Source organism: Artibeus jamaicensis, unplaced genomic scaffold, assembly GCF_021234435.1.
Source record: "Artibeus jamaicensis isolate MK-2021 breed Jamaican fruit bat unplaced genomic scaffold, CSHL_Jam_final contig_1998, whole genome shotgun sequence".
Lineage (NCBI taxonomy): Eukaryota > Metazoa > Chordata > Mammalia > Chiroptera > Phyllostomidae > Artibeus > Artibeus jamaicensis.
The window spans coordinates 21462456-21477891 of NW_026521407.1; the positions used below are offsets into that span (position 1 = coordinate 21462456).

Consider the following 15436-nt stretch of genomic DNA (forward strand, 5'->3'; position numbering starts at 1 on the left):
CAACACTGATCACTCGCCCCGTTCCTTCAGACTGGGTGGTCTCCCCTCCCCCATCTCCTTTCTCCCCACCTGGCTGGGCTGCCTGGTTTCTCTCATTAGAGCTGAAACCAAAATTGGAGGTGGAGGTTGTGTAGGAAGCCTGGGTATTTCCAGGAGAGAGAGAGATCCCTCCTGCCCCTGCCGAAAGGGAGGCAGCCACAGGAAAGCCCAGCCCAGCCAGCAGGGCCGGGTGCCGGCTCACCCGAGTCGGTCTTCTTGGCGTACTTCTTGCTCTGGCCCCGGATGATGAGCACGAAGACCAGAAGCAGGATGAAGATGAGGCCCACCAGGGCGATGACCACCAGGAACCACCACTCCTCGTAGAACGGGCTGGCTTTCTGGGCTGGAACACGGAGTGGGTGTCAGGGCCAGGGTGCTCGGCCCCTCCTGCCTCCAAGTCTCCCTCTCCGGCGCGGACCCTACCTCCTGCCCTCAGTGTACGTGTAGGCGGGGTCTGAACAGGTGGAACCCAAGACAAGGTTGGGAGGGACAACCGTTTTTAGTGCCAGCTCTGGTCAACGAATGGAGCACCCTGCAAGGCTGTCTTGAGAAGAGTTCTGGGGTTGCTTCTGGACTCATGAGGAAAGAGTGCCAGGATTGATTAGTGATGTCTCATGAGGAAAGAGTGCCAGGATTGATTAGTGATGTCTGCCAGAGACCTGGGCTGGAATGAGGGTGGGGTGGTGTGCTTGCTCTTTTTCCTTTCTCCCCCCTGCCACTCATGACCTACCTTGATGGGCAGACCCAACTTTGCATTGGAAAAGTGCTTCTCTGGCCTGTGGTGGGCCTGGCAGAGTGTGTCCCCAAGTTTAGTTGAGACAGAATCTTTTTCTGGTAGCAGAAAGCGGGGTTGTTGGGGGGGGTGGACTGAGCGGGTCTTTCAAATGTCTCTCCAGGTGGGGCTCCCCTTCCTTCCCAGTCCCCAGTACATGCTTTCTGCACCAGGCTGTCTCATCCACCCTGATGAGGGGCTGGCTTCTATTTCTGTCCTCAAGTGTTTATTTCTCACAATTTGGTCTTATCCATCTGGACTAGGGCAAAAGTGTGTGGGAGGAGGGAGGCAGCCGGGTGTTCGAAACTCCGCTGGTGAGTAGAAATTCTGAGTTATATTCCTGCATTGAGGGAAGAAGCCCCAGGACTAAACGTGGTTAGTGGTTACGCTTAAGGTCACGGGTTTTGAGATTAGAGTCCTTTGTGAGCTCTGAGATATGCTGGATGGGAAGAACGCAGCCAGGACAAAAGGCTGGATGGCGGGCCACCCCACCTGGGCCCTGTGCTCCACTGGCTGCTGATTCTGTCTGTTTGGGGGTGGTTTCTATGGAAACACAGAGTTTATGGCCTGGCGCCCTTGAATCTCCTGGGTGATGAGCTCACGGAAGCTCTCATGTTGGGTCCACTGATTCATGCACAAGTCCACTGGGCCCCCTGCCCGGGGCTTCTGGAGTCCTTGAAAGGGAACCCAAAAGAGCCATTGTCCCAGCTTCTTCCACAGTGGAAAGCTGACTCAGGCCCTGGCCCAGGGCTCACTGCTTCGGAGTGTTGAGAGCACAGTGCACTTCGGTCCCCACCCCAGTGCTTCCGGGCCTCTGCTGCCTCTCCTCCTTCCCCACTGCCCAGCCTCTTCCAAGGGCACCCCCCACCCCTCACCCCGCAGGCCAGTACCTGGAACAGACTGGGAGGGGCTGCTGGGGGTGCCGAAGCCGTAGTCGTTGACTGCGATGACCCGGAAGTCGTAGCTCACGCCCGGCTTCAGGATGTCCATGCTGAACGTGTAGGAGGTCACCTCCTTGGGGATGTCTTTGATGAGGATGTCCCACAGCCCCTCATCTGTAAGAGCGCAGGGGTGGGTGAGAGCGCAGGGGCATGAGGGGGAGCCCCCTTCCGCCTGCCTGCCCCTCCCTGAGAGCCAGGCCTGTCTGCTCCGCCCCGTCCATGCCGAGGGCCAGCACGTGGCACCTACGAGGTCCTCAGGAGGGATTCTTTTAAACGATGCTGTTTGCAGCACCTGATCCTTTTGTTCTTTTTGTTAAAATGTCTATAAAGCATTAGAAATGTATATTACGCAGAAAACAGTGTAACAAGCAACCAATAGCACACACAGACAGGCTCACCTCTGTAGCCCTGACACACTCCACCTTCCACAGCATTAAAAAGCCCTGGTCAGCATGACTGGAGGTGGCCGCCTAGGATTTTACCGCACTGCCTACGCCCCCCACGCCCACCCCCTATACCGAACCAGGCCCTCTGTTCCTGATCCCCGCTCCTATTCAAACATACAGAGGGGTGGCATCAGACAAAAAAGAGGACTCTTTTCTCTTTTTACAGCTGAAAAAGGAATTGGGGTTGCCCATGAGCATTTATTGGGTCGAGGAGCTGGATTTGAGGTCCTCGGGTCTCTCTGTGCCTGGGGCAGGGATCTGAGGAGAAACAGAGACCAGAGAGGGCCACAGGGACCCCGTCTGTACTCCACCACTGTGGTCTCCAGCCATCCCAACTTTGGAGTTCCTGGCTTCCCTTCCAGGCCCTCTCAGCCTCCATTGTCTAAATTTATTAGCCTAAGATTAAGGTTCTCTGTCCATGCAAGAGATGGGGCAAGCATCTGCCAGGGCACCGTGCAGAGACTGGGAGGGGCCCCGGCCAGGTGCTCCTCCTGCGCGGGGCGCATGGGGCTGGCTTGGCCCTGGCGAAGTGGGTGAGCTCTCCTGCTTGCGCTAGTGCAGGGCTTACTTGGGAACCCAAGTGTCAAGCCACCTGGGCCCTGGTCAGGTTCCATCTCACGGGGACCACGGGTCCAGAGATATTAGAAGGACCTCGGTGGGTTGAGCTCTCAGGTCCTTCATCCCATGACCTGCTCCAGGGAGGTCACCCAGGTCACCCAGGGACCAAGGGCTGCTACTGCTCAGGACGACTCCATGGGCACGCCCCTCCTGGCCCTCCAGCCTCCCTCTCCCCCAGCACCCTTCTTCCTCAGTTGCTTTCTAGCTCCTGCTGGGTGGAGCTGCCTTTCAGGTCCTCAGGCTCCCCGGCTCCAGCTCCGCCCTTCCTCGGGGTGGAGGGATTTGGGCTGTTTTCCATACCACACTTTTCTGCAGATCCACCCTGGTCAAGAACTCTTGTGGAGGTGCCACACCCTCCACCAGCATTTTGGAATTTGGGACCAAGAGAGGGGTGGGACCTGCTGAGGCTGCCTTCCTGCCCTCCCCACCCAGATTCTCCGATGCAAAGGCGGCTGTGGGGACCTGCCTGTTCTCTGAGGTCAAGACCAAAGGCTGCGGGTCCCAAGCCTCGGACGCACCTCCTGTCATCTTTATTTGGTTTTGGGCGCCTCCCATCTCCTGCCCATGCCATCTTTTGTCTGATGTTTCTCTCTCTCTCTCCTGCTAGGCTGGGACATTCCTCCAGGGCAGGGGTCACGCCCAAGGTGTCTGCATAGCCCCACACTTAGCCCAGGAATCTTCTAAGTGTGGAATGAATGAATGCAAATCTCTCCTCTGCAGCCTCTTCATAGCATTATATGCCTCAATTTCAGTACTGTGTGCCTCAAAATCTGAGTGTTGGGGTGCAAACCCATTTTCCTCCCATGACTCTGAATTCTCTCATTCATGACAGTCACAGGGATGACGATGGTGGTGACGACCCTACCACAGGGACACTCGTTCCTCATCAAGCAGGGCCTTACTCTTCATGCCCACAGCAACAGCGGGAAGGAGGAACTGTTGTACCCATGTTACAGATGGGGAAATTGAGATTCGGAGAGATAAACCCATCTTCCCTCGGTCACCTGGCCATAAGTGGCAGAGCTGGGGTTTCAGCCCAGAGCCATCCAATTCCTCCTGGCACTGAACCCCCTCTGGGCGCCCAGAGCTATCAGCAGGAGAATCAGTACTTGAGGGATGGGCTGGTCTGAGACCTTGCTGCCTCCCAGAAGCTGGGGCCTCCTGCCTGCTGTCTGAGCTACCTTGTTTAGCCCCGCACAGAAACAAAGGGTAGGGCTGGGGCACCTGGGCCAGGCCAGAAGCTGCTGGAATGTCATGCTGTGCGCCTCTGGCCTCCAGCCCTGGAGTCAGCTGATCTGCAGGCCGGGTTCTGTGGCCGCAATCCTTAAGTGCATGTCTCCCTGGCCTGGCTGCCCATGGTTCATAGAAAGTGGGTGTGTTTAGTAGGTTCTGCCCAGCACAAAAGCATGTCCTGAAGATGCCGGAGGGTGAGGTCACATACCACCAGGGGCGTGGAGGTAGGAAGGTGGAGAGAGGCCCGGCATTCCCTGGGCCCTCCGTCCGTCCCTTGCCCCTGACAGCCCTGTCACCAGCCCTCTGCCACTGCTCTGAGTCCCGATCCTTTGGGGAACCTTAGCTTGGTCTCCTCTTGTGCTCAGTCCTCGGTCCCACCTGTGTGGGCCAACTCACAGCCCCCGAACCCAGAAGGTAGGTCCCATGCTGGGCCTCCCAGGGAACAGTGGAAAATCAACACGGCTCAACTCCAGACTGGAGCCAACATTCCACAGCCTGGTACCCTGGCCGGCCAACTTGGGTGGAAAACACAGGCTCAGGCCCAGGTTAGAAGCATGCAGCGGTCTCCTGGCCAACTCTGAGCCTGGCTGGCACTGGACGGCTGGGGAGGGACCATCTGGAGTGGGGAGAGAGCCAACTGCACACACACCTCCTGGCTACACGCTGAATCGGAGCCGCTATGTGTATTAGCTATCGGTGACCATAATCATTAGCCTGAGATTATGGCAATGATGGGGTGGTAGCTGCTTCCTGGAACCACTGAAATTAACTACGTACTATTGAGATGACTAGCTCTCAGCTACTGCCAGGAACGAGCAATTTGTCACTGGGATGTTTCAACGTCCCCCATTAGAAGTATTAGCTACTGCCATGCCTGACTACTCCCTGTTATGACTACTGTTTGCTGCTCGTGCTAGGCAGCGAAATCTTTGTTTAAATAATGTCTCAACTTCAGTGCCTAATCACAGGTCCATGGAAGACTCAGGACAAGCCCCCAGCCTTTGCTGACTCCAGCGCTTCTGATCAACTCGGAAGCCTAGCAACAGCAGGAGCTGGCAGTGGCCGAGGGCTCCCGTGCGTAAGGGGAGCCGGGAGAAGCGGGCATCAGCGGTGACTGTGAAACAGGAGCGTGCAGCGCAGCCCCTGAAGCGACTTATCAGCCACTCATCGCCTGATGGCTTTGGAAGTTCTTGTGATTCGATTTCAGGCTTGACAGGAGAGGCTGGTCCGATGGCAGGGACTGCCGAGACAGCCGTGATGGCAGAGACAGGCCTTAAAGAGGCGGCCGAGGTCTCCGGGGGACAGCTGGCCTCCTTACGGGGCATTGGTCGGTGGGGTTGCATGGAGGACATGGGCACTTTACCCTCCGCTCCTCTGGCTTCCTGAACGATCCTCCACCTCCCTGGTCCCCACGGGTGCTGAGTGTGGTTCTCCAGGGGCCTCTGGGTGTCCCTTAATGAAGGGTGCACCTTAGCTGGAGGCGGCCTGTCTCCCACTCACACCTCTAGCTTCACCTGGAGAAGCACAAGCACTGTCTCGGGTGACCACAGACAGGTGCACCCAGCGGAGGTTACTCGGGAAGGAGGAAGTGAGACGCGGACTCCCGCTCCACGGGGACAGCTGCTCAGCCTGGGGCAGGCATACCTGAAGGCCTGGCCTCGATGACATATCGGGTGACGGGCCCCTTGCCGGGGTCTCCGCTGGACCAGTGGATGGCGATGGCGGAGCTGTACCGCACGATGATGGGCACTCCAGGTGGTCCTGGGGCTCCTGCAAACAGCGTACAGTGGGCAAGGGTGTACAGAGCTGGACGTGCACCCGGCCTGTCCCCTGGTGCTCCAGCAGGGGGGCTGGGCCCCAAAACCACCCCGCCAGAGTCTCCGGAAACCCTGCGCATGCGGAGGCCCAAGGAACACATCTAAGACCAGGCCCACGGGATCTGATGACGTTCTCCTCTGAGGCACTTACACCCCCCGAATTCCAAGTTCTGGGGCAGTAGAGCGTCTCTGGGTGACATCAGACAGGTTCCTGTAGCAGATTCAGGAGACCTGGCTTTCTAGTTCTAACCTAGAACCATTAGCGGGTGACTGATCAATTCACATAGCCCTCTGGTGCCTCAGTTTCCCTCTCTGTAAAGGTTTTTTTGGAATGCAAGGTTTGATGGGGGACAGTGAAGGTGGGTGTGACGATGACAGAGTAGGCCCATGATCAGAGGAGGTTGCTTTTTTGGGGGGCAGGAGGACCCCCTGACATCTCCCCTTCTGGCCTATGATGGCAATGTCTCCCCACCCCCCTGCCTGAAACTCTCCAACCGCAGCTGCATTTGCTATAAGGCGAGGAGGGAAGAGGCCGGGGGGCCACAGGATGTCCTGGGCCTCTGCTGCTCACAGGGAGTGAGTGGGGGTGGCTGGCTGGCCGAGCCAGCGCAGTGGCCCCTGTGGATGTCTGCTGGAAAGGATGTTGATGGTCCAGCATCAGATGGAAGGTCTTTGAGCACAGGAGCTGGCAGGCTGGACCGGAGGCTAGGGACTCACTGACAGCTTGGCAGCCTACTGCCCACCCCACGGCCAGTCCTGACCCTGGCCTTGGAGAGCCTTCCTTCCTTCCTTCCTTCCTTCCTTCCTTCCTTCCTTCCTTCCTTCCTTCCTTCCTTCCTTCCTTCCCTCCCTCCCTCCCTCCCTCCCTCCCTCCCTTCCATAAAGCGTGTCCTGCCTATGGCTCAGGCAAAGGCAGCCAAGGGCTCCAGTGTGGGACACAGACCGAGGGAGGTATGAAGGGTGGGGTTGGGGTTTCAGGACCCCGAGTTCTCTTCTGCATAGGACAGCACTCAGGGCTGAGAGAAGGAGCTGTCGTCTCCTCCTGGACCAGAGCTTCCTGTGTGCAGCTGTAGCCTGCCCTGGGGAGGGGAGCAGTGAGACTGCTGATCCCCCTTCCCACCCTTCCTCACTCACACCTGCAGGGTGCAGCTCGGTTCTTCCTCAGAGGGCCCCCCCAATACTTCCTGCCCCGGCCTGGGACACTTCAGGCTTCAGGTTAGAACAGCGTGTCCTCCAGATTGCCATCTCCTGTCCCCATGCCACTGCCTGGCCCTGACAGCACTCTTCCTGCTTTTGTTTCCCAGGAAAGCCAGCTCAGGTGAGAGGCTCAGGGGAGGGGCTGGGGGCAGGTGCAGGGCAGAGTGGGCTCCAGGGTGAGCCCTTCCTGCAGTCCCGTGGGCTTTGCGCCAGTAGAGCCCAGGAGCCAGACAACTTCTGCAGGGCAGGGGGTGGGGGAGGAAAGTGCCCAGAAAGAGAGTGCAATGCGACCAGCCCGAACCAGCACGAACCAGCACAGGAGGGCAAACCCCTCGTGAGAGGTGAGGGAGGCCACCTCTCCGGGCCCAGCTCACCTTCCAGGGGCCAGGCTAAGCCAGGCGTGGGTTAAAGGGGGCCCAGACCACACCTGGTAGGTGGGGCAGGGAGGAGGGCAGGAGAGGGATTTCGGGGAAAGTTTGGGACGGGCTGTGTCGTTCTCAGAAAGGGAGGGGGCAGAGTGGCCTGGGAAGTGGGTGGCTTTCGTGTTCAGAAGGGGATATTCTGCATTGGTGACCAGGACGTTGGAGAACTAAACCTCAAACACTGTGGGTGCCCTGAAAAACTCCCCCAGACCGAGGATGACCTCAAGGGGTGTCACAAAACCCAAGCCAAGCCGCTCTTTCCTTTCTGGTCCCCAGCGCTCCTCCCCCTGGCCCCTCCCCTCCTGCCTTGAGCCCGGTGCACTGTTGCCTGGCTTCCGTCTTCCCCTCCCCCTAACCTCGCCTGTCCAGGAGGGAGGCAGCCAGCAGGTGCCCCTGCCTTTAGCCTTGCCAGAGTCATCTTCCTGCCTCCCCCCTCCCCAGCCGTGGCTCTCACAGGGTGTACTCAAGAGTCACCCTCAGCTCTTGTTCAAACGAGCATCCCCAGGGTGGATGGTCAGAGATCCTGAATCCCTGGGGCCTGCATGTGTCAAAAGAACCCCGGTGGTTCTGATATAAGTGGCACCCTGAGGTGTCACTTATGTGATGCCACAGGTGACCTTCCACAGCCCAGCCACCTTCTCCCACACCTCCAGCCACGCCAAGCCCGCCCCTCCGGCCTCAGGCCCCGCCCCTCCGGCCTCAGGCCCCGCCCCGTACTCTCCAGTGTGCGGGCTCGGTGACTGCCGGCCCCCTAGCCCACGGGCTCCGCCAGGGACCCCGTCTTGCTCATCCCTGTGTCTCCAGCTCCAGCACGGCTCCCCACGTCGGGGGCGGAATGCCGTGCGTGGAGGGTGCAGCTCCCCTACCTTCGCCCGGGCCCGTGGTGACGTTGGCTTCGATCTCAGGCCCGTAGGTGAAGGTCTTGGCTCTGATGCGGAACCTGTAGGTCATGCCCTCCGCCAGGTCCTTCACCTTCAGCCACAGAGGGCTGTTCCCCTTCACGTCCACCGTCACGATCTTACTGACTCCTGTCGTGGGGGTGGGTGCGAGAAGCAGAGTATGTGGGGACTGTGGGACAGGCGGGCGCCCTGGGCGAGGGGGCGGAAGCCCCGTGGCAGGAGGCAGGGCTGGCGCCCTCGGCCACATGCAGTGTCTCCCAGACCGTTTCTCGGACCACAGTCCTTTGGGCCGTTCTTAGCAAAAAGGTCTCCACAGCCAAATCCGCTTGAGAAAAGCTGCGTACTGTCTGTTAAATAGCCACAGGGTCCTTTTGCATCTGGAGGGGGAATACCTCACCATCCCACTTAACCACTGTACAGCAGACATATTTTACACCCCATCTTTGTTCCCCCTCCGTAAGCATCACCTTTCAGGAAGTGCTTCTGTGAAGACAGCACAGCCCGGGGCTGGAGGGGGCGCACCTGCAGCCAGGTGAGGACAGCTTCAACCCCTACGGCCGGCCGGGACAACCTGAGCTCCCCCTGTCAACTTCACCCCAATTGTGGCAGCTGGAGGGGAGGCCCACATGGTTCCCAGGAGGGGAGAGTTTGCGCTGTGTCACACAGGGTCCCCCCCCCAGGGCCAGGACTGCCTTTCAGCTGCTGTGCCCACTGACACGCCTGCCTCCACTGGGGGACTGGTCTGCCGCCTGCGGGCTGTGCTTGGACCTGCAGTGGCCCTGGGGTCTTCGGGCATTCCCCCACCCTAGCTTCACTTTGTTGAGGGTGTCAAGAGCATCTTAGGCCAGATGTTATGAGGTTAAACAAAACAGCAGAGCACCTGGCATGTGGTAGGTGCCCGAGCTACTTGTTGGATAAACAAAGGGGTGTGTAAAAGGTGCTTCCTGTGGAAATGAAACGACCTTCGGGGTGAGGTGGGGCATGTCCCAGGACCTGGAAGAGCAGCCCTGGGTACCTACGTGCTCCTTGACATTTCTGAGCAAACCCCTCACCTGCCTGGGCCTTGGTGCTCCCTCCAGGAGAGGGGGTCCTGGCTTCTCACCAGGCCTGCCGACCTGCACCTAGGGCGGAGGCACGAAGCAGGCATGCAGACGCCATGCAGCCTGACCGCACTGTCTAGCCGCACATGGGGCTCCACGGTCCTATTGGCTGGGCCATCGCGGAGCAGACGGGAGTATGTGAGGGTGTGCAGTCAGCCGTGGGGTCCAGACCCTGCTGGATGAGGGACCGAGGGCATGGTGCTCACACCTCTCAGGGCGGGGGAGCCCGCCGGGCCGGCCAGGTGGCGGCCACTGTGACGAGTGAGTGCCTGCTCTGTCCTCCTGCATTTCCTCCCTGTGACTTCGGTCCTGTCCTTCCTGCCCTGGAGAAACAGCCCCTCTCACAGCCCTGCGCCTGACCACGTGTCCTGGGGCTGGCTCCCCGAGATGTCCTGGCACACAGTGCCACTCTGCGGAGCAGGAGGCCGTTGGCACACAGGTGCCGGTGGAGAAGACTGAGGGCCATTGTCCCCTCGGCTGACCCAGAACTGCTGGGCGCTGCAGCCTTCTCGTGGCTCTGCCCCTTGTTCTGGCCAGTCTTAGCAGTCCAGGAGGAGTGAGCTCAGAGGTGGTCACCTCTGGCCACCAAGGCGCCACCGGGTAGGCCAGCCACATGCCCAAGGCCGTGCTGGGCTCTGGAACTGGATGCAGGCAGCTGCACCCCAGTCTTTTTCCCGCCTCTCTAAGTAAACAGCCCTGGTTTCAGGGCTAATCTCACCCTGGGCCTGGGGCAGTGGGGTGGGGCAGGGGCTGCAGGGCTCGCGCTGAGGACAGCTCAGACGGATGGGGCTCAGGGCCAGAGGGAGGCAAGCTGCAGCGTGGGGTCCGTGGTCTGAGGCTGGCAGAGGGGTCAGGGCGCCATGTCTCCCTGAACTCGGGCATCCTTCCGAGGAGAGGCTCTGGTCTCCCATCAGATTCACAAAGGGGTTCCTGACTCCACGGAGGGCAGAGAGCAAGCCGAACTCAGAGGACGGCGGAGACCTAAGTCTGGGGGTGGGGCGTGCCTAGGCCCGGCCTGTCGGGGGATCCCCATCTTCACGGGCCCCAGAGAGACCTGTCCAGCTCGGGGTGCTCTGTCCCTCACAGGTTTCCCTTCCTGTCCCCCGACGGCACCAACAAGCCGGTGGGGAAGAACAGGTTTTAAATTCTCTCCTGGGAGTTAGGACACGGGGGCTGCTCTTCAGCTTTGCCCCCAACTTGTTGCTTCACCTTGGAATCCCCCTCCCTTGTCCGGCCTCCATCTCCCATTCGTAAGCTGGGAGACACTCGCCACATGGACTGCAGCGGCGGTGGAGGGGACCCCGCCTGGGAGAACACCTGCAAGGGGCGTTTAAGGAGCCGCGCTGGTGTCCCCACTCACCGTCCACGGGGGTGCAGGGCTCATACACCAGCCGGTAGCCCTCCAGGACGCCGTTGGGGAACTGGGGGGCCTCCCAGGACACGTTCACCGAGGTTGTGGTCAGCTCGCTGAACTTGACCGAGCTGGGAGCGCTGGGGGCTGCAGGTATGGAGGGAAGACAGCTCAGGGTTTTTGTTTCATCTTTCCCTGGACAGTCAAAGCCCTGTTCAGGTGCAGGAAACCAGCAGGGGTGGGGGGCTCTGGGCCCCAGAAGACCAGGAGAGCAGGAATCCGAGCAGGAGGGGCTGCCAGAGGTCATCGGACCGCCTCCCCTCCCCCCTGCATTACTGACACTCACTTTCCAACATCCGAGTCCAAGTATTCTTTTCCCTCAAGTTGGAAAACTCGGTTCCTCCTGCTGAGGGGCCCCCAGCCCTGGCTAAGAGCCCAGGACAAGCCTGTGTCCCACCCCAGGGTGTCTGCAGAGCCCGGCCATGTCCTGGCTTTGTGGGGCTTCTTTTTCAGCTTCCCAGGGGTGGGGGAGGAGACAGGGGGTGCCTGGGCCTCAGAGCATCCATCGGGTGGGCGCTGAGCAAGAAGGTGCCAGAACTACAGTGTCTCTTGTCTCCAGGGCCCAGGGCCTGTCACTCAGAGACCACACTGTCAAGAAGCAGCCTGAGCTAGAGAGTCAGACCCTCTGGAAGAGATGCTTTGTTGGACCGAGAACCCAAAAACATGGGGGTGAGGGCTCTTCGGGGGAGGACAGAGGACGGGAAGGAAGCGTCAACGGGCAGCAACCTGAGCTGGCTCCGGTGGGATGGCCAGGCTATTCTTGGCGGGGCCGCCCCCACAGAGCCAGAGCTGACCCAACCCTGCACCGTCCAGCTCCGGGGCAGGCAGCGTCAAGCAGCAGTCTTTGAAGGAGGAAGGCGCGCTCAGGGGGCCTTTCCTGCCTCCTCTTGGCTAGAGGATTGTGGGACAGAACACTGTGTCCTGCTGTTACAGTGACAGAAGCCTCCAGGCTCCCAGGGGCTCACATCCGGCTGATGACACCAACAGAGAATGGTCAGGACAGGCAGGCAGACAGACAGACAGACCCTTGGGAGCCGGTGGAGGGAAAGAGTTTTCCTGGAGCCAGGGCTTGTCCCCAAAGAGAACAATACTTAGGAACTGACTGCACGGGCCTTGATATCTCTTTAAGAGATAAGGAAATGTACAGGATGGGAGGCAGCAGTTGGAAAAGACACTTAAGGGGGGTCAGGATTAGAGGCTTGTATTCAAATGCACGAGGACAGAGCCCCATAATGGGCGAAGGAGGGGGGTTGACAGTAGCTCAGGACAAGCTCGTGTCCAGCTGGAGAACCCTGGAGAGCGATGGTCCCCAGGCCACCATTGCTCACAGCGCTACAGGGGCACCACCTGCCCTGCCCACCTCTGGGATTTCCAGAAGGATCAAGTGTAACAGTGTCTGAAAAGTGACTTTGGACCCTACCTACAGGGCCGGCGCTGCACACGTGGGCAGCAGGATTCTCCATGTCCTCCTCTCCTCTGCCCTGGCCCACCACCCAGCCTCCTCCTGGCCCCCCTGCCCCTCCTCCCCCCGTCTGTCTGTTGCATAGCAGCTGGAGCGATCTTTAGAAAACACACACCAGGCCCTGTCGCCCAACTGCTTAAACCCTGCCAGTGGCTGTCACCACACTTAGATAATCCCGACTTCCTTCCAAGGCCGCCAGACCCTCGAGAACATGACTCCCATTTTCTTGCCAACCACCTGGCTTTCTCTCGGTCCCTCTAACCCCGCCAGCTTCCAGACCTCTGCACCTGCTGTCCCCTCTGCCCGGAACACCCTCCTCCAGAACGTCCCATGGCTGGCCTCTTCTCCTCACTTGAGTGTCAGCTCAGATGTCACCCCTCAGAGACACCTCTGCAGGCAACCTATCCAAAGCCATCTGTCCAGCCCTGGCCTGGCCAGTGTAGCTCAGTTGGTTGGTGTCATTCTGTAAACTGAAAGGTCGAGGGGTCAATTCCCAGTCAGGGCACATGCCCAGGTTTCGAGTTCAGTTCCAGTGGCTGTTTCTCTCTCACATCAGTGCTTCTCTCCTCTCTCTCTCCCTCCCTTCCCTTCTCTCTAAAATCAATAAGCACCTCCTTGGGTGAGGATAAAAACAAAGCAAACAAACAAAGCCGCCTGTCTTTGGATCACTCACAGAGCCACCAGAGGTTAATTCCCCGCTGAGCTTGTTTGTGATCTGTCTCCTTCCCCGAGGGGTGGGGGTGGGGGTCTTGCAGTCTCCTTCACTGTGGGATCCCAGCACCTGGCACATGCTGGGGAACAGGCAGGGAGCAGAAATGGGCCAGCTGGGTGCACTGGTGATTGGCAAGGTGGGCGACAGGGACAGGATGGGGTCGGGGTGGGGTGGAGGGCTCTTCCCAAGGCTGTGTATGGAGACAGCTTCTCTTCTGAGCATCACATTTGGCCCGGTTTGAGGCTGTGCTCCTGCACCCTGGAGGGCATCCCGTGGGACAGCCCAGATGTTCAGCAGGTGGGGTCAGGCCGCTGCCCCCACAAGAGCCCAGAGGCCAGGGCCAGGTGGTCCCGCCTCTGCTCCCCAGGCTGGCTCCCCCCGTCCCCCCACAGCCACTCTCCCCCCGCCCCCCCACAGCCACTCTCCCCCCGCCCCCCCCCACAGCCACTCTCCCCCACCTGCTTGCTGGGTCTGGCCCCGGGTGGGAGTGCTGCGAGGCCCTTCCCCCGCGGCGTTGAAGGCTGCCACGCTGACCATGTAGGTGGTGTAGCCGGTCAGGTTCTTGAGCTTCACTCCGTTCTCAGCCAGGAAAAGCGTCTTTACCCGCTCAGTGAGGTTCCGCCGCTCAGCCTCCCAGAAATAAATCTGCAGACACAGGTGATGGGGGAGGGATGGGGGTGGACAGCAGCTTTCCTCCTGCCCTCACCTGCCCCAAGGTGCCAGGGGCACCTGCATTCGAACCATCCTCACGCTTGGACGGTAGGTGTGTAAGTGACCCAGGGGAGTGCAGAGGCATTTAAGAGCTGTTTTAGGGACCCCTTCCAGAACATTCCTTTCCTAATACTCCAGTCTCCCCGCTGGACAGCGAACCAACCCCACGAGGGCACAGACCTGGCCGGTGACTTCCCTGAGCCAGTTTTGCTGTCTGCACCGTGGGGGTAGGACTCCTACTCCCAGAACCAAGGTGAGGAGCAAAGATCACAAGGAGTAAATGAATGAAAAGTGCTTCCAATAAATTTACGTTCAGTGGGGGGAAGGGGCGGTTAACGCCCTGCCCCGTGGTCAGCCAAATTCAAAGATTCTTTCCTAGAACTCTGACCCTCGGCTGACCAGAAAGGTATTGAAACAACTCCGCTTGGCACGGAGGATTAGTGGGCATCTGTCGCCACCTGCTGGCAGAAGAGGTTTCTGCGTGATACGGGCTTAATGGTTCAGTTTGTCTGCGGGAAGGCAGTACAAGGGGGCCAGAGCTAATGTAAGTGTCCCTGCCTGGCACATGTGAATGGCGGTGAGGGCACCGTGTTACTCTGAAACCCTTGCTTTTCTCACTTTCCTCCCTCCCTCCCTGTCTTTACAGACTCTTCTGAGGTGGGTAGATGAGTGACCGTTGAGGTAGCGATGGGCATACAACAGTAGACGGAGTTCCTGCTGAATTTGGGGTACACAAAAAAGGTCAAGGGGAAGGCTGTAATCTGGGTGTCATCAGTGCAGAGCTGGTCCTGGGTGAGGGCACACGGAGAGAATTAACGTAGAGAAAGGGGCACAGAGTGGTTCCTGGGGCCTTGGTGTTCAGAGGCTGGGGAGAGGGGTTGGGACAGCCCCGGAGAGCGAGGAGCAGCCAGTGAGGGAAGTCGAGAGGAGAAAGCCTTACTTGGAAGAGGGAAAGGTCCACCCTGTGAATCGCTGGTGCTAAACCATGTGGGATGAAGCTTGCATCTGACCACAGATGATCAGCATGAAAACTCTTGTGGCCAGGACAGGAAGTGCTTCGGTGGTGGTGGTGGTGGGGACAAGAACCCACTTGGAGTAGGCTCAAGAGACCAGGGTGGGGGAGGGACTACAAGCGGTCACTCTTAGCTGAGGGCCATTTACTGAGAAACTGCAGCAATCACCCAGAACTCAGCAAATTCTTTCTGTAAAGGGCCCGGTGATACATATTTTAGGCTTTGCAGGCCACACATCTCAGCTGCAACTCTTCAACTCTGCGCTGGTGACTCAAGAGTAGCCAAGGGTAATTTGTAAACAAAGGAGTGTAGCTGTGTTCCAATAAAACTTTATTTACACAAGCAAGTGGAGGGCCAGATTTAGCCCATGACTTGTAGTCTGACAATCCCTGAATATTTGCTCCCTAGATCTCACCTCACTCAAGCTCCTAGGAGTTGCTGGCACATCTGACTCCCCCCACCTCCAGGAGGGACGTTCTTTATGTGGGTTCAGAGACTTCACTAAATTTTATTTGGTCCCAAGTCTCAGTTTTCAGACTTCTTGTGTTCTCCCTGCCTGATATCTCATGTCTGGGCTTTCAGCAACATCTCTGTGTGGAGGACCCCACAGTTCACAGCTCTGGCTCGGACCCGCTCTTGAACC

General features: G+C 59.0%; 1 protein-coding gene across 1 annotated transcript in view; it reads right to left on the bottom strand.

Moving 5' to 3' along the window:
• Nucleotides 1-15436, bottom strand: part of SDK2 (sidekick cell adhesion molecule 2) — a 241925-nt gene that overhangs the window by 17716 nt on the left and 208773 nt on the right. Inside the window, exons 37-42 of the mRNA XM_037128109.2 lie at nt 13528-13714; nt 10845-10982; nt 8352-8513; nt 5694-5819; nt 1702-1866; nt 242-382 (exon numbers count right to left, since the gene is read on the bottom strand). Of these exons, the coding sequence (XP_036984004.2) occupies nt 242-382; nt 1702-1866; nt 5694-5819; nt 8352-8513; nt 10845-10982; nt 13528-13714 (919 nt within the window). The remainder of the gene's footprint in view (nt 1-241; nt 383-1701; nt 1867-5693; nt 5820-8351; nt 8514-10844; nt 10983-13527; nt 13715-15436) is intronic.